The sequence below is a fragment of the Malus sylvestris genome, chromosome 7, assembly GCF_916048215.2.
Source record: "Malus sylvestris chromosome 7, drMalSylv7.2, whole genome shotgun sequence".
NCBI classification, from domain to species: Eukaryota; Viridiplantae; Streptophyta; class Magnoliopsida; order Rosales; family Rosaceae; genus Malus; species Malus sylvestris.
Window position 1 is genome coordinate 25,507,020 of NC_062266.1, and position 23,287 is coordinate 25,530,306.

Genomic DNA, 23,287 nt, shown 5'->3' on the forward strand with positions numbered 1-23,287 from the left:
GCTGCAAATCACAGTCTGTAACCCGTACTTAAACAACTAAAACACAACGCAAAATGAAAAATTTCTACGCCCGTGTCGAAAATATTATATTTAAATCAAAGCAAAGCACTTTATTTTCTAAACACCTTGTACAACTAGTACACCTCTGGATACAGGTCATAGTCAAATACATAAAACTTGGAAGGAAAGGAAACAACTTATAAAAATCGTCATTCGAATTATACATTTATTCTTCTCTCAAGTCTTCAGAGAACTTGGACAGTGTTTGGAGTCACAAACCAAACAGAGAATTATACTCCGTCAAATACATAGAAACGATGGAACGGATCGATCAGTGCCCATCGAAATACAAACAAATCATTAGAACACATCTGCGGATGACGAAGGACGCGCCACCTGAAGGGAAACTGAATTCCACTCCTCAATCGCATTGCAGTGGCCGGTTTTTGCTTGGAGCACCTGTAGCTCGCTTGTCTGTGTTGTCGCACCACCAGCAGAGGTTTCAGTTTTCACTTGGAGCACCTGTAGCTCGCTTGTCTGCGTTGTCACAACACCAGCGGAGGTTTCAGTCAGAGGTGAACTTTTCGAAGCCACTGCCTTCAGACGGTACCGTTCTGCTCTGGAGCCAATGACCTGTCCAAGTACTGATGCGGCAATGGTGAACGCCATGGCTGATTTAGGCATCAGCACAGACTTCCGAAGTAAGGCTATGAATGGGACAGCCGCATGCACAGCGGCGAACCAAGATAGTGAGAATTTCTTGGTGTGCTCTCTCCATATCCCTAAAGGAACATTGGCTGCCATGCCCATCGCTCCAATCACAAGTACTTTTGCAGGAAGGGGTTGCGGGCGGAGGTTCTTTGCAAATGCAGTTCGCGACAGGGCTGCTCGGGCTGCAACTATTGCTGGCGGGCACTTGATTTTCATGCCTGGAGGGGGCTGAAAAGCCTTTGCGACTAGTGGAATGACACCACTAACAGCACGGTAAGACTTTGCGATCGGACAGTTTCCAGATTGCAGCCACTCATTGCCCACTGCCTCGTGATTAGAATTTCCTCCCTGAAACATCAAATTCCACACATAATTAGAAACTTGTTCAATGATATGAAGTACAAAAATCAACAAAACCACAAGCAGTTTCAATTACTTAAGACGCTGGGAAATTAGTAGTCCAAAGCAGCAATCAATTTACCTTTGACGTAGAATCTTTTTTCGAGGAATTAGATTTCTTTTGCTGGTTCTTCCATTTCTTATGGAATGCATCGAAACTGAATGGCCCTCCAGCACCAAAGGATGAGAGACTGATCGTAGCTGCCTTTGCAGCTAATGGATTGAACATGGGTGGGGCTGGTTGAGGCTCAACTATGTCAGAATGCACATATGATTTTCCAGAAAGTGGGACAACTCCGTCACTCCCATGGAAAAGCCGAAATGCCATGTCAAAATTGGGACCATCTTCAAAAATTGGACCTTTGGCTCCACGTCCCTGAACATGAAAAGAAGCAAAGTAGTGTCAGGAAAATGCCGCAATTTCAATCAAGTCTAGTACAAGGCAACAATAGTAGATTCAAAACACAAAAGGATAACTTACAGGTACTGGGAACGCCAAGGATGACGCGAAGGAAAAATTGGTGGGCTCATTGATGTTTCTCAAAAATGGGCATTTGAGAATGTCTAGCTCAGACGGCACACAATCGTCACTTGGAGCTTTGAAATTGAAAAAGGAATCCATCTCCAACGCTGAGAAAATTAACCTGCGCACCGAGGAACAACGAATATCAGTAACTCAGCCATAAAACCATGAGCAAGAAAACACATACACCCAAAATATCAAAATGTCTGAAATCAGACCGATGCTCTCTTGCTAAAAAGAAAATCAAACCGGGTTGAGCCGAACGATTAAGAATCATCGAAAGCATCAGTTGTTGCAAAGTAACCCATTCTCAAATTAAAGATTTCTTAAAATTCTAGATCAAACTACAGCCAAAACACATAGATTATACTCTCAGACACCAAGAAATTCAAGAAACTTGTCATCAAAATTACTATCTTGATTAAATCCCAAAATATCATTAATGTAATTAATAATTTAATCAGCTATTAAAACACTTAAAAAGCCCATTAATCTAGATCGTTCAAAAACTCAACAAACCCGAAATTCTCAAGATTCAATTCCTCCCCCCCTCCAAAAAAAGACCCAGAAATCGAGCATCGACCTAATCGACTCATTACCCAACTCATTCCAAAACCCAGAATTCCAAGAATACACCAAAAGATGTTCTAGCACAAATTCATGCAAGATTACGAACCCAACATACATTAAAACAAAGAAATGCAGAAACTTGAGAGAATTACAATCAGGATTCGCAACGGCGGAAATTAGAACCCAGAAAATTACGCAGAATTACAAGAAGCCAAAAGCGAAAAGAGAGAAATCGTACCTTGAGAGAGGTTTTACGAAGGGGCAAAAATTCGATGACAGCGAGAAAGCTTGAGAGAGAGAGGATGGCGAAGAAGGCGATGAGGAAAGGTATCGCTGTGTTAGGTGGAACCGAATTATTGACCTTCGTTTTGGGTTGTAGAGAGAAAAAGTTCTAGAGAGAGAGAGTGCTTGGGAGGGGGGGGGGGGGGGAGATTAAGAAGACGACGTCGTGGTGACCACACGCTTTTTACTTTGAGTCTTTGGGAGCTATCGAAATTAAAATCTAATTAGGTTTAGGAATGCGATTAGGGAAGGGATTTAGGAACGTAGTGGGCCTTGCCGTCCAAGATCTGGCGTGGTGATTTGTTGAACGTTTCCAATTGGTACGGGGCCCGCCGGGGTCCAAGTCGTGTGTGTGCACCACGTGCTTTACTGATTTGTATTTTTTTTTTGTGGTGGGTTTTATTTATTATTTTTTGTCGTCGAGATTAATTATTATCAACCACTTAGTAGTTGATTTGGTAGTTTAGCTTTTATAAATTCACATGAAGGACAAATATTATTAAAAGCAAATTAGTGGTCCTCCTTTGTTGATTATTTTTAGTGAGAAATAATTTAAAGTCAAACAATATAACTTATTTCACTTACTACTGTTAATGTTATGTGAAATATGAATTAACGACGTATTAATAGAATCAAGTTGACAATAAATTTAGTCTCATAGTTAGAAAATTTAAACTACATATTAATAGAATAAAGTTTGTCCACAAAAAAACAAAAACTAATAAAATTACTATTATACCCTTTTATACATGACTGAAGAAGATATTAAAAAAGAAAAAAAATTAAACATTATAATAATTTCACACAAATAAATTTTTAATTTTTTATTCTAAACCTCCATCTATCAAATACCTAAACTCTCTCTCTCTCTCTCTCTCTCTCTCTCTCATATTTGCACCCACGTCTAATTTTTCCCACTTTTAAATTTAATTGTTTTTAAAAATTTACATCACACACATAGTGCCTGTATTTATTAAATTTGATGGAGGCCGGCTTTAGACTTTTGGTTATGTACCCCTAAAACTCCACGTCACGGCTGACATAAGATTTGATAAAATAAAAGAGACTTTGTCATACATTTGTATTAGTTGGGCAGCTAGGTACCGTTTGGTACGCAGACGGGACGGGATGGAATGGAATGGAATGGGACGGGACGAGACAGGACGGGACAGAACGGAGGTTCCGTGTTATGTTTAGAACGCGCAGGACGGAACGGGACGGTTGTTCCGTTCTGCGTTTGGTATGCGCTGGACGGAATGGAACCAAAAGATTAAATGACTAACTTACCCCTGTTTCGTCTGTTGTTTGTTACAGTGCTTATGCGTGGGACAGGACGAGACAATTTATTTATTTTATTTTATTTTTTGAATTTGTTCATATTTGAACACATATATGCTATCTATGATATATTTTTTACAGTAGCACATGGCTAAAGATATGTTACGCAATAATATATGTTATGCCATTTCTTGACTGAAGACATGGCAGAAGAAGCAAAACGAAAAACAATGGCAGAGGATTTAGAGAGAGAAAATGAATGACTAAAGATTGTATCCTTTGAACAATGAAGGAATTCCAGAGAGAGGTGTTTTGTTATTTATACAAGTATTCTTTGCTTCACTCATAAGCTACTAACCAACTTTCTTATCCCTACAAATCCCAACAGACTAACAACCTTCCTACAATCTCAACAAACTAACTGCCTCGCTGATGTGTGCCTTGCTGATGTGTAACCTTCATGCTGATGTGTCTGTAGAGCCATATTGATGTGTACATATCAGTCAACAGACCCATGGCTTGAAGCAATAACTTTATGTTTCTTGAGTATTCATCTAATAAAAGGCTATTTGGGACAAGACTGGATCTTTAAGATAATCTAATGTGCTGCAACAACATACATGGAGACCTAGAAAACAAAAAGCAAAGAGCATTGGTAAGTAATAATAAAACAGAAAAAGTACACAAATAGAGATAAGCATATGAAAACACCAAATAAACTTCAACAGACCAACTTTTACAATCACACACTAGTAAAACTGCTTGCAAGTCACAATCTTTCACATAGTTTTTCCTAAACCCCATGCATGCTTCCCTTCTAGCAAAGCAGTTACAAACTTACATGATGTCTGACATGGTTAAAGACAAGGGCAACTTTTACAAAAGAAAAGCACCAAGTAATCAGCCACAGAGCATTATCGTGTCTATCATGTCTCACATGTTTTGTACATCTTAAATAATGAACAAGCATTATCATTCAATTCCATCTTTAGCCGCTTTGGCCTTATGAAGAATCGCAGCTGCTAAAGATGCTGAACATGGAAAATCAAAAGCGTCCAACAATCAATATAAAGTGGGATAAAGTATGCAACAAGAAAATAAATCACTAGGCTGGGGGAGGAAAAGAAGTTGGACAAAGGACATGATTTTACAACAAAAAAGATATCCGATAATTTGGCTACTGATTGCCAACAAATAGGTTCTAACAACGAAAAATAATGACACCACTGGTGCATAAGGACAACTTGCTTCGCATACTATGACCATACCTTCCAATATACAACAACAACTAACAAGAAAAAGAAGCACGATGCAAACAAGAATCAAATAGAAAATTAAGAAAAACGTTAGCCAAAACCTATATATTTCATCTCTCCCTTCCCCCTAAAAGAAAATACTAATAAGGAATAAGAAGATCCCTGGCAGGCAACGTTACATTGTCCCTTCAACCCCTTTTCCTACCAAAATATTTCCACCCATAGAGACACCTCTTCGACTATCTATGTTAATTGTTACAGTCTCAGGGGAATGCTCTAAAACCCACAGTGATGCAGCTCTCCAATATGGATGAGTGACCGAGGGACATTTCAAACCCATTTTCCAATCTAGCCTACGCATTTTCTTACGATTTCACCACGCAAGAAAGGCTTCTTAGTGTGTGTTTAACTCCCAGTACATAGGGTTATTTATGCCGAACCCAATTTTTGTGAAAAAAATTATGGAATTTGCCAAAACCCCTAAAAATGCCAAAAGAATTTAGCTCAAACACTTCACAAACGATGATTCTGCACTAAATTTACGACCCCAAAGCATCTCTTCTTTCCTAAAACACAATTTGGGTCAAAACCCAAATGTATCAAAACTCAATTATACACACTGACCAATAATCAGTAAAATAACCATTAAAATGCATCAAACTGATTAACATTTCAGCTGACCAAATGCAGAAAGAACCAGCTTTTTCCATCATACAAAGCCAAGCTCACAACCGAACCCACTAAATCGCACAGCTCGGAACCAGATCTAATTCTTTACAAACCAGAATCGTAACAAACCTTAAAAATCAGACTTTGTTCTTTTTCCCAAGCACAAGTTAAACCAGAGAAACCAAGAAAACTAACTTATTTTCTCATAATCATCATATTTTCCTAAAAAATTGAAATTTTCCATGGAAAAATCAAGAAAACGAACCTGGAGATGCAGCGGCTACGGGAGAAGATCGAGATTGAACCTGGAGATGCAGCGGCTACGGGAGAAGATCAAGATCGAACCTGGAGCTACGGGAGAAGATCGAGATTGAACATGGAGATGCAGCTGCTACGGGAGAAGATCAAGATCGAACCTGGAGATGCAGCTGCTACGGGAAAGGATGAGGAGGAGGGCTACGGGAAAAGGCAGCGGCATGCAGAGAAGATGGAACGAAGAAGATAGAATTTTAGGGTTTGTTTTTTGGATGATGTAAATATTGAAAAAGAGAAGGGGTATTTTTGTCTTAAAATGTTATGAATTTGTGTTCCACGGGATGGAAAAACCCGTTCCTGGGGGGGGAGGTGGAATCAAAATCTAACACATTTTCGTTCCGTAGAACAGGCGTTCCACATAATTTTAGCGCACCAAACATGGGACGGAACGCGTCCGTCCCACTCTGTTCCGTCCCATCACGTACCAAACGCACCCTTAGGCTTCAGGCCAAGGACCAAAATAAGAGAATATTCTAAAGATAAATAAAATAAAATAAAATAATTATTTCTTATTTTGAAAGTTCAATTACAAATCCCTAAATATATTAACCATTTGAGATATTCATCAATTTCCCCCATGAACTTGTGACTATTGGCCAATTTCCCCCCTCAACTTTAATTTTGGCCAATTTCCCCCCTCAACTCTCATAATTAGTCAATTCCCCCCCTTAACTTTAATTTGGCTAATTTTCCCCCTCAACTCTCATAATTTGTCAATTTGCACCCTATTGTTAATTTTTTAATTTGATCATAATTAAACAAGTGTGTGTAAGAAACTAAATAAGATGTATGTTAATCATTTTCCTATGTCTTTATCCTATTACAAATAGATTAAAATTTAGAATTTTACAATTTATCATAGATAGTATTATTAGTCATAATAAATCAGTATGGAGTAATTTTATTTGATTTTTTACTATACAAAATTGATAACGAAAAGGATTGATGTGTACATTTTTGTATGTGAATACAATTTTCTTTATAAAAGTGAAAGCTAAGTTCAAGTAAATTGTGGAGAATTGAGCTTTAGTGCAAAAATGGCTAGTCAATTCATAATTTTCGACTCCTTAATAAGAATAACCCATTTTATTGAAATAGGTCTGATCCATGAGTTTAGGATTATTATTTCTTCTTCTACATGCTTTAAACCCGATTCATAACTTTTTCTTATAATCAACCCATATCACATACTAATTGTATTATGTTTTTGTACATTTTACCCTATATTATGCAGGTGAGTTTATGTTAATTTTAGTACTTTGTTGGAAGTTATTAGAAAGATTGAAAGAAAAAAAAAGAATAGATGGAAAATTAAAAAAATTTAACAGAAGGGGGCAAATTGACTAATTGTGAGAGTTGAGGGGGGAAATTGGCCAAATTAAAGTTGAGGGGGGAAATTGCTAATTATGAGAGTTGAGGGGGGAAATTGGACAAAATTCAAGTTGAGGGGGGAAATTGGCCAATGTTCACAAGTTTAGGGGGGGAATTGATGAATACCTCTAACAATTTTATGCTGAATTTTAGTCAATCTCATACAAAAGCTATCTGAGACTGAGAATGCCAGTGCATTTTCAATACTTTTAAAAAGGAGTACTCCATATATGTAGAATGGTGGGTATACTGTTGCTGTTGTGTTCTGTGTCAATGAAATAAAAATTTGTGTAAATTTTTTATTCACATGTCTTTGTTTCATCGAAACAGAGCATCATGTGGCGATGTACCATGACAAAGATATGGATGTCAACAATTTCGAATGATGATTTGAGTTCTTGAAGCCTTCCAACATATTGGCATAATATGCAGATTGGTTCTCTACAAAATGCTGCAAAATCTGCTGCCCATGAAATCCTAAATCTACAAACTATGCAAACGAAACTGGTGAAGCCCGTAGCATTAGTTTTCGTCTTGCTCATACCGAAGATTGAAGAACACATTCGGGTTCTGCTAAAAAGGAAGAGTCAGGTCAGTAGTTTAAGAAGAAACATAACTAGTACTGATCAGTTAAGAGAGGTATCTGCCCGGAAAAGGTGCGTGTCAGCGAAAGTAAATCAATATCATACAACCTAATCCGGAGTTGGCTCCTCGACTGATTTCCTGTATTCCGGTTTCAGCTCATACGTCCCTTGATTAGCTCCCTTGTTGTTGTAGATACAAAGATCCTTGAGTATGTCTTTCAAAAATTGCTGCAGAATGGACAAGTTCAGAGTTAAATTACGCTTTCTGCATCGAAATGCATTGAAGATTTAGCTTCACGATCATGCTCATCTTCTTGTTTTAATCTTGGAACACATTTACCTCAAGAACTTTCATACTCCACGGTAAAAACTAAAAAGTAGCATTCAGATTGCCTACATTTTGTTCTACTTAGCAGAGCAGATGTCTTCAAATTCGTCTGTTATGGAACGTTTTCCGAAAACTTTCCTTAACAATGCCATGGATGTGTGTGTATATACAGTATATGCAGGTGACGAAAAGATCTTACATAAATTTGGAAACGGTAAGATTTTGATAGTAAATCAGATACTATAAATCAACCAGAAAGAAAACAAGCAGAAAACATAACGTACTTCTGGTTGGTTAGTCTCTTGGATCAGTTGCCTTAACGTCCGATTTGGTTTCTGTTCAAAGAGATTAAACATGATATCTTCCATTTCTCCGCGGTCCTTCCTTGTTCTTTTCATGTCTGACCCCTTCGTTGGCATTTTCTTTTTCTCCTATATGAAAGACAGGTTCTACTTATGCTTAACATAATGATGGACCATCGACAGTGAACTTATATTTTGGCATACAAATGAGTGCCCTAAGGGAAGCAAGGAATAATTTTACTCAAGAAAATAGTGCACCAAACGAGGGTAGCTATACGCACGCTTGCTCCAGGAGACATGAAACCAATCATCATCCCTGGCCTGGGCCTCATATGAGCCCCATTGTCGTTGTTCATCACCTGAAATTTGAAAAACGGACAAATTAGTGATTACATTACTGGCATAGACTATTAGATTACCCAAATAGAGTCTGAGAACGGCGTACCTGAATCTTTCTACTCTTCATATATTTTTTGGTCCTTTCGCGGCAAAGTTTCCCATAGTTCTCAAGGTTCTCACCATGGGGCTTCATATCAAATTTCTGCAATATCCTCCCCTCCACGGATAACGTCCCTACGATGACAAAGAATTTCGACATTCAGTTAAGATCGCCAAACTGATAGCTACGGTTAATAAGTGCTCGTGGCTGTGCTGAAGTAAACATAAATCTCCACTTGTTTTTAACATATTGCTTCTGATTTTGAGTACTAATCCCTCAAAGCCAGGCAAGCAACACATTTCTTCCTTTATTTACGTTGCAACAACCATTTACCAAGCGGAAAACTTTAGCAATGGATATCTCAGAAGAACTATGTCAAAGCAAAGTGAGTATCCAACTAGAACGGCAGCATCATAACATCAAGCCGATTGCAGTTCAGTATCGAAAAATCCAGGGCGGAAAGAGAGGGTGCTTACCTTGCGATGACTCAGAAAACACAGACATTGGAAGAACGTCTTCAAACACATGCATAGCGTAACACTTGGGTACATTTTCAGATTTCGTGGCCGCCAGTTCCATGGTGAACTGAGTGTCATTTAAACAACTTGTGTAAACAAGGAAGGGCAACAAAACAAGGATGCATATGCATCGACGAGTGGCATTATAAACATGAAGACATTAACCCAAAGCTTTGCAAAACTAAGCTGAAATGTTTTTTATATTCTAGCTTAAACTAATCTAAATTGCAGGGAAGGGATTCGAAATAGATGAGTGGCATTATAAAACTAAAACCCAAAACTATGCAAAATTAAGCAGAATAATTTTCGATATTCTACTTTAAACTAAATGGGGGTAAGGCTAGCCGACATTCACCTCTCCCAGACCCTGCGTAAAGCGGGAGCCTTGTGCACTGGGTACGACCTTTTTTTTTACTTTAAACTAATCTAAATTATGAGAAGTGCATAGGGGATAATATCTGCTCTAGCCAATGGGGCTAAACCACGTGATGAAAAATCTGAAAACCCCTGAAAGGGAGGGAAACTAGAAAGCGACAATCAAAAACAGAGAAATCAGGATCAAAAAGTAAAAGATTAAAAAGCAAACAAAGATCACGGCCTGAAACGACAATGCATGGAAGAACACAAAAACCCAAACCGCAAAAACGATGACAATTCAATGTGAGTGTCTATAATATATATTTATATATATATAAATGTACAAAGAAGAAGAAGAAAAAAGAAACGTACCTCGCTGACCTCGGCAATAGGGTCAAAAGAGAGAACCAACTTGGCAACAGCGGGAGAAGACTGCTGCTGATCAGAAGCGGAGGCGGAGGAGACATCAGGTTTCAGACAGCGAGAGACGAGCGGGGGAGATTTCATGAGGAACACCGGCATATTTGCTCTGTTGGTCTCCAAATAACGCCCATTCACGACATTGTTATTGCCTAGTTGCCGCTTTTGCTCCTCCATCATTTGGCACTTGGTTGGCGCCACGGCCATAGGGTTGTTCATTGTTTATTTGCTCAAACAATTTCACCAACGGTTTTTCCTCATCTTTCTGCGACAAACACGCAATGGACTATGATCATATTTGTATACAAAGATTTTGCGTTGGGACCGTTGGGTGTTAAGGGCTTATGTCACACAACGGCCAATAACAATAGTATTGTACTAACGGGCTAAACTACACAATGAATCAATGTTAAAATATTAATTTACCATCGAATTTGAAATCACTCACTTATAATGAAGAAAAAAAAAACCACCAATACCATAACGCTAGTGGCTAAATGGAAAAAGTTACAAACATCGTACAGTGTTACTGTTTCACTCACATTATATTACGTGTATTTATTTTCTCTATTAATAAGCAGGAATGTGAACCATGCCGTACACCTATATTACAACACATACAGTAATAACACCATACGACTTTGTTCTCGGTTCAGCCATACTAGTGGAAAGAGTTGCAACTGGAAGTATAAATACGAAAACAAAGTAAAAGCACGAATCTTCAATAATAAACTGGGGAGTGAATGAACAAAAACAACTCCCATTTCGCAATTTCTAGTGATACAAATAGTACAGGTATTGCTAAAACGAAAGAGTACGAATTACACTCATTGCAATATCACACGTCTTTTTTTCCCGTTTCTTGGAAAGCAAACATTTGTAACGGTGGTCATCAAAATCAGTTTTAGGTTACACAGTTGAGTAGAGCAGTGTTCAAGATGGAACCGAATCGGAGTTGTTGCTCCCAGTGTAGTTCTGTTTCCTTTCTGCTTGAAGTGACCGGCACAGTGATTCAAGCTTTTCCTTCTGGTTCTTTGTTTTCTCCAACTGTTTCTTCAATCGTTCACGCTGCTCAGACCAACAGAAAATCAGCGTTATACCTCATCTGCACTGTTTCTTAATAATATGGCATCAGAAAGGTTTAATGTTTGCTGCTGATTGATGACTAATGCAAAGAAAGAAAAACAAGGTGCGAGCAAACTATACCTCGTCTACGAGTTCTATAAGAGTGACATCTGTTTTCTCACATTTGCTCTTCAAGAATAAGTTTTCCTTCTTGAGTTCCTTGATGGACTTTGCCATCTAGGGTTTTGTACATGTAACAAACAGAAAGGTAGCTTAGTTTAAGGCGAAAATATAAAGCGAGTTACGCTGCACTGGAGAAAGCAGTGAAAGTGTGTCTAAATGAAATGTAATTTGAAGGAATATGTCACCTTTTCAATCTCCTGTTTAAATGTCTCAAAAACTTCATTGCTTTTCAACAATGCGTCCTGCACGATAAATATAGATCAAATAAGACCAGGTAGATTTGTATGCTGATAACACAATCATTCAGCATGAAGCACTCGTAAGATCTAATTTGAGCACACAAGAGCGGGTTGCCTTTCTTCAAAAGTGTCTAATGAACGCATACATTGGAAGGAAAACCCATAGTTGAAGCACATTTAATGATGTAAACAGAGCAAGGAGATGGGTAGTGAGATCAATTCTGATAAGCAACTTGAAAGTTGCCACGTTTTTTGCCTAAATCTCACCTGTTAACAACTAGGACTTATAATTCCAAATAACTTAAAGATACTAGGAGGAATTAGGTGTCGGTCCCTAGCCATCAAAGTTCATTGATTCAAACCTTAATGATTTTGCATAACATAGAAAGTGTGCAACAACCATACGTCTAAAGTGTATACATGTGAGACTCAACCTACTAGCATGCCACGTAACTGACACCAAACAGCCTAGGACCTACAGGGCAAATGAACCAACATAGTTTTGAACTGTGAAAATTCTGCAGAGAAATTTTGACAGCCTAAAGGCTTTAACTGAGCAATTACTCATCCAGTTGTGGTGACGAAGTTCCAAATAATGGTTAAAAACACCGCATAACGCAGAAGAATGCTGACCTGAAATTGTTGGAACTTCTCTCCATCAGTCGTCAACTGTAAGCGCAAATTCTTTTCAGTTGATAGTAACTGTGACACCTGTTCTGCATATAATTTCATCTGGGACTGTTCCTGGAGTAATTTCTCTTCATGCTGCTTAGTCTTCAAATCAGCAATTTGAAGCTCCAGTGATTTCTGCTTTAACTGTTCATCCAAAACAAAACCACTACAGAAAAGTTAAGTCCCTACATAACAAATAAAACAACCATTATAAGTAAACTAACGTCATTTGTACAAGTTACAGCTAAATTTTACCATCTGTTCATATTGCTGTTCAGAAAGAGCGTGCTGATAGTTGAGCTGCTGTAGCTTAGTTCTTAACCTGAAAATGAATGAATGTTAACTAATTTTAACACAATAAAGATAAATTATAGAGCCCTATATGATTAGCGCAAGCACAAGGACAGCCAAAAAGGAAATAAAACTATGGTATGAATCAACCAAGTGAACGCAAAAAGGGATACCAAGCCATCAAACTTTAAAAAAAAATAATACATGACATTACCCTATATCAGGAAAAGTTCTAAATTTTAATAATATGACACTTAGGATGACATCGATCAAGTTTGGTCTCATTGAGAGGCACACATGCACAGGATCTCCAAGGTAAGTAAATCATAATGCTTCGATATTTTCTGCAAGATATAGCAAGCTTATTTTTTACAACATCAGGGTCTTACATTTCATTCTCCTTTAGCTGAGAGATACATTCTTCCTTTTGCTCATCCAGCTTATTGCTCACATCCTATAATGATAAGAATCTAATGTCAGAAAACATGCATTAAAGAAAACAAATAATGAACAGAACCAACATTTTTTCTTTTAAAATAGAAAGGAACTAGTTCTGAATTCTGATGTTCGGGAAGAATACAAAAGGTTGTTACTTAACTGAACCCTTAAAATATCTCATGGTTTGTAGTGTACAGAACTGCTAGTACATGAAATGTTTTGTAGTGTATAATACAGGAAATGTTTGGATTAATAAGTCAACGGTAATAACAATTCAATTCCCTAAAGAAAAGGTAGCCTATAGAAGATAAGAAGATGGAATCAAACCTTTATTGCATCTTGGAACTTGACTGATAAATCTAATCTCAAGTTCTGCCCCTCTGTGGACACCCGTTTGCACTCATCCTGTTAAAATTATCAGGAAACCATCAGTGTTTCTAGGTCGGTGACGACGTATTGATCAACTTCACAACTTACCATAACAAACCGTAAGATGTAGTCAATAAAATTAAAATGGTATTGACACAAATTAATGTCAAGAGTAATAGATCACAAGCCAGTAGTCTGAACTTGTCATTTCAAAATGTTGAAACGATGTGGTAGACAGCAAAGGTGACGATAATAGGGGATCTAAATCCGATGGACTGAAAAATTACACTTAACTCCACAAAAGTTTAGCCTTTTTTCTACACCAGATACTTTTCAGTCACTAACAATACGCAAGAGTACAGAGTCATCCAGTGCACCCTTCCCATAATAAACTATACCTCAACCTCAAAGCAATGGGACAACAAAGAAAAAAAAGGATAAAACTTTCAGCTGCCTCTTTGCACATTTTCCTAATTTACTAAAATCAACGAGAAAGCAAGTCATTGCGGGAAACTTGTCAGGCCTACAATGTAGGTAAGTGGGCTTAGTCATGGTATGAATAACTGGGTACTGTACGGGAGCTATACCTCTACTTTGATTCATCCTATGGCTTATAATAGAAAGTAGGAATTAAGTTTTCATGGTCAATCAGAACCTATACAAATTAAACTTTAAAAGAATTTATGATATGCAACATCTCAGACAAATATAAAGTTTGCAAAACAAGCATTTGAAGGATATTGCAGTCAGTCAAGGGGTAGCATACCATTAGTACTTTGTTCTGGCGTTGTAACTCCCTGCACAAGGACTCAAGCTTACCTCGAACAGAAATGGCTAGAAAGAAAAGGAGGATGCAAATAATTAGATATTAAGATTCTCTACGATGTTGCTCATAATATGATTGATATTATAAATATGTCACTCCACTAAGACTTCACGAAAGCTATGTCTTTCCATCCGAAAAATACTGTTAAATTTGTTTTGGTAAGGTTATCAACATAATCAATAACTTTTACTATCTACCAACTGATAATTGGGAATTTTGATTCACATCATTCTTCTATTTCATGAAAATCTGTGATTCGAGATCGTGCATAATGTGTAAGAAATCCATTTCTAGTCAACTATTACACGACCACATAAAAGCATTATACTTAAACCCCTACAAAACTCACTGTTACTAGAAACAAAGATATGATTCCTTCTGCAATAACCCCATATTGTACACACTACACACTACACATCAGTATATGTTCAAAAGTTCCGTTGTAAACATTAGCACAGCTATCTCAACATACCCGAATCTCTTTCGGCAAGAGCTTGTTGATACTTCAAAGTGAACTCTATGAACTCCTTTTCTGATTTAAAGGTACGCTTTACACTCTTACGTTTGGTTTCAGTGGATTCCTGAGGAAAAATTAGTCCAACTTAGTAACTGTGTAGATGATTCACATATATAACATTTTGAATGAAGATGGCATCATAAACATCTGTCTCCGACAAGAAAATGACACACATGATTTTTGGCATAGTCAAGCACACAAATTGATACAGTCTAAAAAGAGATCTAGTGATATGTTATACTTACTGTTTTTCTGTTTTTCAAAGTTTCAACACTCTCCAATGAAGACTTATCCTTCAAATTGGTTGCTGGCGCATCTGAGCCCCCTTCAGCAGCTGAAAGGCAATAACAGATGAAGGTGGCAAACAAACTCAAACAAAAAGGACCGCATATAAATATAATACACATTCTGAATTAATTGCTTTATGAGATAATCACAAGGTCAAAATACTTACGTCTCTCTGAACTTTGACATCTTGTTTCAACTTGTTTCTTTACCTCACCGCCTTCGGATACCCCACCCGAAGCCTCAGAAACAGAAACAGCTGAATCGGGCATGACTAATGAACCTTCTTCTCTCTGCTCCGTGGAGGCATTTTTGGGAACTTGAACTGAATCTACTAAAACATCAGAACTATCTGTTTCAGACAACGGAACGGGAAATGTTCTCAGTTTCTGAGTCTTCTCTGCCCTACTCTGGCTTGCTTGAAACTCATCTGCAGCCAATTCACCTACAGGTTCCTTTGAACTATCCCTTTCTGTGGAATTATCACTCTCGTTGTTACCCAACGGCTTCTCTTGCTCGAAGGTTGGAGTTGCTGGAGACAGTGGCTCTGGGGAGCTCTCAACAAACCCATCAGGCAATGAATCAACTTCAGGAAGCTGGTTTGCTTCTGGGTTCTCCATTCTCACCTACAACGCTCATCGTGTATTAACTCTTAGAACCTCCAAAATCTATACCGCCCCGACTACAAATTGCAACAATAAAAACCCATATCTCCATTTGCAGCTAGAGCTAGGTTTACTGATGTATTAGCTTAGCCACGGCTACATGTAAAACTTAGAGCAGACAGAAAAACAGCAACACCAGAACCCATTGCCATTGGGTTGCTAAGAAAATTTCAAGAGAACCCAAATAAAACTAAAAGCTTCAATCTTTAAGCTGCTGAAGATATCCTAAGATGAAATTGAACAAGTATCTAAGTACAAACACACCTAGATTATGACTAAATCTTAACATTGGGTTAAATTTCCGAACTTTTATTATCTGCGAAACCACCAAAACAGAAGCAAATTCATTCTTATACTTTTTATCAAGAGAACAAAAAGAATACGAAAATTCCAAACACCCTGGTACCCATCAATCAGCACCATTGAGAAATTTGAACCATCACAAACGAGATTTTAGAGAGAGAAGAAATGAAACAATGAGAAGGAAGGAGAAATTACCTTACCTGGTAGATTATGTGGGAGAGAGAGAGAGAGAGAGAGAGAAAGGAAGTGATCGAACTGCGTTGTGTTCGGATTGTTTGTGGCGTTGTCACTCCCCTTCACTTCGCCTAGTTGTGTTCGACAGGGTGGACAGGTTGGACTTGGATTCTCTGCTCTCCCAATTCGGTGCCCTCCGTGTCCTCCTATTTGTGTGGTCACGGTTAAGCCACGTTAATATTTTATATTACTATTTTTTTTTATCTTATTATTTTTATAAAAAACAATATAAAATGTTAGCATGAATTAACAGTGACCACACAAAACATGAGAGCACGGAGAGAGCACCCAATCCAAGTCCATCTAATAAACTAGATACAGTACACGCATTATGTGTGTAATTTAAATTTTTAAAAAGAATTAAATTTAAAAGTGAGAAAAATTAGACGTGTGTGCAAATGACAAAGAGAGAGAGAGAGATAGTGAGTTTAGGTATTGATGGATGACATAGTTGTGAGGTATAGAAAAAAAAATTCAAAAATTTGTTTGTGTGAAACTATTATAATGTCTAATTTTTTTTCTTTTCTAATATTTTCTTCACATATGTATAAAAAGGTATAATAGTAATTTTATTAGTTTTTTTTTTGTGGACAAACATAATTATATTAATATGTTGTTTAAATTATAAATTTTTCCACCGTTAGACTAATAGAAGTGTATTCAATTGGGATTTTAAGGGATTTTAATTCTTTTAATGAATCTAGGGGTATTCAATCAGGATTTTAAGTGATTTTCTGAAATTCTAGGTGTATTCAATTAGAATTTTAAAATAGTTTATTAAAATCCTTAGAAATCCAGGTGTATTCAATTAAGATTTTAAAGAAGTTTATAATATTCTAGGTGTATTCAATTAGAAATTGATTTTAAAGAATTTGAGAAAGTTGAGGAATTAGAGGGAATTTGAGAGATTTCGTAGTGTATTTTAAGTATCCACAAATCTCACATCTTCCCATGAGATTTCGAGGGAATTGAATCAAAATTTTATATGGAATCTCTACAAATCAATTAAACTCCATAAAAATCCATGGATTTATAAATCCATTAAAATCTCTCACATTTTCAATTGAATACACCCCCCTAAATGTATTATTAACTTACTAATATCGTAGACGTCGTTAATTTATATTTCATATAAAATTATCATAATTTATATTGTTTGACTTTAAATTATTTGTCACTCAAATAATCCACAAACAAGGACCAAATTTAATTTAAGAAAATTTGAAAAAAATCCAATTTTATAAACCTACTTTTAAAATAGGTCTAATTGTCAATGATTTTTAACTTTTAAAATAAATCTAATTTTTTAATTATTTGAACATATATCAAAAATCTCATCACTAAAAATCACACTAGACCAAACCTGTCCGGACTTGGATTCTCTGCCCTCCCATTTCGGTGCCCTCCCCGTGCCCTCCTGTTTTGTGTGGTCACGGTTAATCCATGCTAACATTTTATATTGTTTTTTATAAAAATAATAAGACAAAAAAAATAGTAATATAAAATATTGACGTGGCTTAACTGTGACCACACAAATAAGAGGGCACGGGGAGGGCACCGAATTGGGAGGGCAAAGAATCCAAGTCCTTATTAGATGGGGACAAGGATCATCTTTGGATTCACTTTGTGGGGATCATAGGAATCCTTATATCTTAGCCATTTATCATACATCGTGCGGTCAATTTTCTTCAGGTACTATTTGTGTTTAATTTTAAATAATAAAATAAAATTCTGATTATACGATACACAATGGATAGTTAAGATGTAAGAATCTCTAGGATCCCCACAATTTTGGTTATGTACGCATAAAACTCCATGTCACGGCTGACATAAGATTTGATAAAATAATAGAGATTTTGTCATACATTTGTATTAGTTGGAAATTGATTTTCTCCGGATTTCTTTCACCAAATCCACTAAATTATCTAATCCGATTCTTGAAATTTGATCAAACAGCTAAAATTATTATAACTTTTAAATGGATCCCCTATTTATAATTGTTGGATCAAATTTCAAGAATCCAGATTAATTAATTAGGTGGATTTGGTGGAAGGAATCGGGGAGGATCCCTTTCCATATTAGTTGGGCAGTTAGGCTTTAGGCCAAGGACCAAAATAAGAGAATATTCCAAAGATAATTAAAATAAAATAATTATTTCTTATTTTGAAAGTTCAATTACAATCCCTAAATATATTAACCATTTTATGCTGAATTTTAGTCAATCTCATACAAAAGCCATCTAAGATTGAGAATGCCAGTGCATTTTCAATACTTTTAAAAAGGAGTACTCCGTATATGTAGAATGATGGGTATATTGTCGTTGTGGTGTTTTGGGTCAATGTAATAAAGATTTGTGTAAATCTTTTATTCACATATCCATATTTTATTGGGAAAGAGCATCATGTGGCGATGTACTCATGATAAAGATATGGATGTCAACAATTTTTGAATGATGATTTGAGTTCTTGAAGCCTTCCAACATATTGGCATAATATACGAAATTTTAGAGAGAGAAGACATGAAACAATGAGAAGGAGAAATTCCCTTACTTGGTAGATTGTGTGTGTGTGTGTGTGTGTGTGTGTGTGTGAGAGAGAGAGAGAGAGAGAGAGAGAGAGAGAGAGAGAGAGAGAGAGAGAGAGAGAGAGAGAGAGAGAGAGAGAGAGAGAGAGAGAGAGAGAAGAGAGGAAGTGATCGAATTGCGTTGTGTTCCGCCAAATGGATTGTTTGTGGTGTTGTCACTCCCCTTCACTTCGCCTAGTTGTTTTTGTGTCCTAGAGAGAGAGGGCACTTTTCGACAGGGTGTACATGGTTTGGTCTAGTGTGATTTGTAGTAATATTCTTTTAAGTTAGAGGTTTTAGATTCGATTCTCGTCAAAGGTGAATTTGAACCATATTATTGCTAGCCTATTGTAAGGCTAAACCCCATTGTAGCTAAACCTACTCTCTCTCCTTAGTGTAGATAATATTGATTGTTAAAAATAAAAAATAAAAAATGAATTTTTTTACAGTGTGGTTCAATGTGGTTTTAAAGCTTTAATCGAAATAAAATCAATCTATTCGGTTGCGGTTCGATTCGATTTCAAACGGTTTACAAACTAAATGCTTTATACTATTAATACAACTCAATTAAAAAAATAGCTAAAATTCACCTTGAAATAAACTTCAACATCAAAATACCTAAAAAAAGTTAAGTTTACCATACTAAAACTAAAGTTAAGTTACTTTTGTACAACCGAACTAAAAAAGTTAAGTTTACCATACTAAAACTAAAGTTTAAACAAATTCCTTGTGACATTAGTAGTACAAAAATCTCTATTCCTGTAGTTCAACAAAAAAGTTTAGTGCTTCAACTTTCAAGTCACTATTTTGCATCGCTCAACCCTTTCTCTTTATGTTCATTTTGGACACCTACTCTTCAAAGTTTGAGGAGGCCTTTGAGCTTGTGAAGGGTTTGAGAAGGCGATACTTGGGAATACCTTGTACCGTGTGAAGGTGAAACAAATGGATGAGAAGCCATTGAACCTTGTGAACTAGAAGTTTGAGATTGCTTTTGAGCTTATTGTTTTGGTTGTGGATTAAGAGTACAAGATGCGATAGTTGAATTCAAATTGGTTGATTCTACACAATACAAATCCATAACTATATGTATTATATTAGCTGTTATAAACTTTTAAAAGACTACAAAAGTAACAAAACAAATTGAAAAAATAAAACGTAAAAAGCCTAGAATATAATTTACTTAATATTGGTATTAAATTAAATATTTATATAATTTTTGCATTGTGGTTCAGTTTCGATGAGATTTTAGATGTTAAAAATCAAAACCAAACCGTTTTTCCAAATTGTTGTTCAGTTTCAAAACCGCAAAAACCAAACAACATCTTTGGTTCGTGTTTCGGTTTCAATTTTTGTTTCCAAGTGCCCACCCCTAATTTTCGACACCTATTTTCTTTTTCTTCTTTTAATTTTTATGAAAACATTTTTTCTTTGTGATCAAATTTATTTTTTTAGCCAATTTTTATTAAATTTTTATTAAATTATTATTAAGGAGAGGGGAAGGGTTTGAAAATGTTATAATAATTAAGGCGAGTGGAGAGTTTTAAACTTGAGACGCATAAATGGAAACTCAATACCCTAATGTCACAGCCCGTCCCTGATTTTACGAAAATGCACTAGAGGTGAAGGGTTTTTTACTTTCGTTGACCAACGTATAGTGAGAAGTATGAAATTATTTCAGCGTATTCCTGAAATACTCGACAATACGAGTAGAAGAGGATTTGGAGTTACGGTTAAAGTTTTACGGAACTCTAACCTGAGAAGTACTTTTACTTTGGCTAATATATATATATATATATATATATATATATATATATATATATATATATATATATATATATTTATAAGTATTATTATTTTATTAGTTGTTATTAGAATTAGAAATGGGAAAAGGAAAGAAAGAAGAAACAGAGAAAAGAGACTAGGCAGAAATGCCCAATCGGGAAAAGAGAGGAGGAAGAGCTCCGGGAGTGAGAGAGAGAGTTGGCGAATTAGGAGAGGAGAGAGGAAGGGCTGGCCAACCAGGGAAGAAAGCAGGAGGAAAGGAGGAAGAAGAAGAACTAGCTAATCGAACCTACGACCCGGTTCCATATTACGACCCGGTTCTTGACCTGGTCGTATCTCCTTCATCCGAGGTCCGTTGGAGGTGATTCTGGTGTCTATGGAACGTTCTCGATGAGCCCAACATCACTATGGTGGTAGATTATCAAATTTCTTGTCAAATTTATTCGAATTGAAGCAGTACACCCACGGTGGTTCCGGCGGGTTTTTCCTTTCTTCGGTGAATTTTGAAATGATTCCTTCCAATTACCACCACCATTATACTCCCTTAGAACCCAGGATCAAAGCCCAAGCAGTGGTGGAGGCGTTGGAGCAAGTTTGAAGGCCGAATCGAATCACACCAAAAACTAGGGTTTCGACGGGTTTTGATGAAATTGGAGCCTTTCCAAGACAAATTGGCCTTGGCCACAGGTATAAAGTTTGCTCTACTCTTTGAGATCTTCAATTCTGTATTTTTTTGAGAATTTTTGGAAATAGTTGGATTTTCCGGCGAGCCGGGGCGGCTGACCGCCACTCGCGACGGCCCGTGCGGTGGCGCGTGGCCAGTGGCCCGCCAATGTCATTCTTAGCATGTGTTTAATGTTCTAGGTTCATTTTTGATAATTGATTGATGTAAATTGAGTAATTGAACCTAAGTTCGTTACGATTTGTGGTAAGGTGAAAATGTGAATTGATGATCCGACCGTTGGATCGTCACCAAACTTTGATACGTTGTAATACGTAATATTTGAGGATTATAGGAACTTATAGATTAGGAATCCGATTTATGGATCTTCCGGAATTAGAGTTGTAAGTTCATACAATAGAATGTTAACCGTCACTCGGTTTTGACAATTGACGGAGATCCGACCGTTGGATGGTAAGGAAATTTTAGGATGTTGTTCTAGAGATATATTGTGGACCTCTGGAAGTTATGGATTGGAAATCGGAGTTACAGATCTTCCGGATCGAAACAGATCTTCCGGATCGAACTACATAGTGACGTGTTTTATATAAGTTATATATTCTATCGATATGAATTATGAGGTTTGATTTGATTATTGTTCTAGGCGCCGATCGTCATGACGCCTTGATGTGTTGTGCTAGGGAGTTGTAGGGCGAACTCCAGGTGAGTGGGCAGTATTTTCTGTATTTACCTATATACTATTGATTTTCCCAGAAATTGAATTTAAAAGAAAGTATGTTTTAAAATGCCATGCATACATATATATGAATTAGTATTTGATGCATATATGTTAAATGGTGATGTGGACGCACATGTGAGTATCAGGTGAGTTTTATGTTAAGCATGTGATTTATTATTGATGTGAATTGTGTTGAGAGCTCATAACCTGCACCCATGGTGTTAGTGCTTATATTATTCACCCCGCACTACACGCTCACCTTGGATCCCAGTAGGTGCATGTCGTACAGACCATTAGAGGGTTCCGACATGTCGTACAGACCATGAGAAGTGGTTCCGACTGTAAGTGACTTTAGATTATTATACAGCTATTGATGAGAGAAGCACTAGAGCGTATTATTACACCATTCTTGTCGTACAGACTACTTTAGGTAGTTCCGACTTATGTGCAGAGTAGCGCCATACAGGTCGTAGTTGGTGACTCCGGTTGGATTGGATATTGAGCTATAGAATTAACTGTACAGGACCAACTGCAGGGTCTCCGGTTGATTCCTTATTTCACCAGTTATATTGATGTATCCTTATTCTGTTGTTGACGCTTATAGCATGACATACTTTCTGGTTTTTGATAAAGATTGATGATTTGGGATATTTGAAGGTTTATATGCATATTATGTTATTTTCTGGGAAAGTATACAGGTTTTACAGCGAGGGGTTATAAATGTTTTAAATGAAATGTTTTCAAAAAACTTTGTTTTACTGACCCACTCAACTTTGTTTTGCGCCCCTCCAGGTTCAAGATAGCAGAGCTTTGGTGGCCACGAGGAATCCAACGGTGTTCTGATAGAATTCACAAAAGTAGGACTCACCCTCGGGTGTTACATCTTAGTAATTGTATCTTTAAAGCTTCCGAACTGTGTAAATGGTTACGTCACTCTCACGTGACGGCCAACATGCCCTCTTTCGGGACGGGGTGTGTCAGTTGGTATCAGAGCCTAGGTTGCAATCCTGGACATCTCGAGAATTCCCTAGTGTCTTCTGTCAGAACTTTACCGCCTCGTAGATAGCCACTTTGTTCAGATGAGCTTAGTTTCCCCGATTTAACTTAGTTATGGGAAACTACTACTAATGTGAT

General features: G+C 36.9%; 3 protein-coding genes and 1 long non-coding RNA gene across 9 annotated transcripts; all 4 read right to left on the reverse strand.

Annotated features, from left to right (window-relative positions):
- Positions 1-84: 84 nt before the first annotated feature.
- Positions 85-2,644, reverse strand: LOC126629198 (uncharacterized). Of its 2 annotated transcripts, none has more exons than XM_050299144.1 (5): positions 2,442-2,644; positions 1,852-1,977; positions 1,592-1,754; positions 1,193-1,486; positions 85-1,059 (listed from the first exon to the last, which is right to left on the reverse strand). In XM_050299144.1, exons 2-5 carry the CDS (start codon positions 1,917-1,919, stop codon positions 361-363), a joined length of 1,224 nt encoding a protein of 407 aa, XP_050155101.1. In that variant the 5' UTR covers positions 1,920-1,977; positions 2,442-2,644; the 3' UTR covers positions 85-360. The 2 variants fall into 2 exon arrangements, with proteins under 2 accessions (XP_050155101.1, XP_050155102.1); XM_050299145.1 differs by having other exon boundaries at positions 1,883-1,977; positions 2,442-2,643.
- A 1,360-nt stretch (positions 2,645-4,004) lies between these two features.
- Positions 4,005-6,595, reverse strand: LOC126629204 (uncharacterized). The gene is made up of 2 exons (XR_007625681.1): positions 5,954-6,595; positions 4,005-4,391 (listed from the first exon to the last, which is right to left on the reverse strand). It is a non-coding gene; the product is annotated as an uncharacterized LOC126629204 (long non-coding RNA).
- Positions 6,596-7,648: 1,053 nt separating this feature from the next.
- LOC126629202 (uncharacterized) lies at positions 7,649-10,752 on the reverse strand. 3 transcript variants are annotated; one of them, XM_050299152.1, is made up of 7 exons: positions 10,275-10,584; positions 9,504-9,612; positions 9,034-9,161; positions 8,870-8,947; positions 8,571-8,717; positions 8,064-8,186; positions 7,649-7,944 (listed from the first exon to the last, which is right to left on the reverse strand). In XM_050299152.1, exons 1-6 carry the CDS (start codon positions 10,539-10,541, stop codon positions 8,067-8,069), a joined length of 849 nt encoding a protein of 282 aa, XP_050155109.1. In that variant the 5' UTR covers positions 10,542-10,584; the 3' UTR covers positions 7,649-7,944; positions 8,064-8,066. The 3 variants fall into 3 exon arrangements, 2 of the variants coding, with proteins under 2 accessions (XP_050155109.1, XP_050155108.1); XM_050299151.1 differs by having other exon boundaries at positions 8,067-8,186; positions 10,275-10,582; XR_007625680.1 differs by lacking the exon at positions 7,649-7,944 and having other exon boundaries at positions 8,094-8,186; positions 8,830-8,947; positions 10,275-10,752.
- Positions 10,753-11,028: 276 nt separating this feature from the next.
- LOC126629196 (uncharacterized) lies at positions 11,029-16,509 on the reverse strand. 3 transcript variants are annotated; one of them, XM_050299139.1, is made up of 12 exons: positions 16,376-16,509; positions 15,377-15,833; positions 15,168-15,256; positions 14,878-14,986; positions 14,346-14,413; positions 13,538-13,615; positions 13,162-13,226; positions 12,737-12,803; positions 12,443-12,625; positions 11,756-11,812; positions 11,529-11,624; positions 11,029-11,390 (listed from the first exon to the last, which is right to left on the reverse strand). In XM_050299139.1, exons 2-12 carry the CDS (start codon positions 15,825-15,827, stop codon positions 11,256-11,258), a joined length of 1,398 nt encoding a protein of 465 aa, XP_050155096.1. In that variant the 5' UTR covers positions 15,828-15,833; positions 16,376-16,509; the 3' UTR covers positions 11,029-11,255. The 3 variants fall into 3 exon arrangements, with proteins under 3 accessions (XP_050155096.1, XP_050155099.1, XP_050155097.1); XM_050299142.1 differs by having other exon boundaries at positions 15,168-15,253; positions 16,376-16,503; XM_050299140.1 differs by having other exon boundaries at positions 16,371-16,503.
- Positions 16,510-23,287: the final 6,778 nt, after the last annotated feature.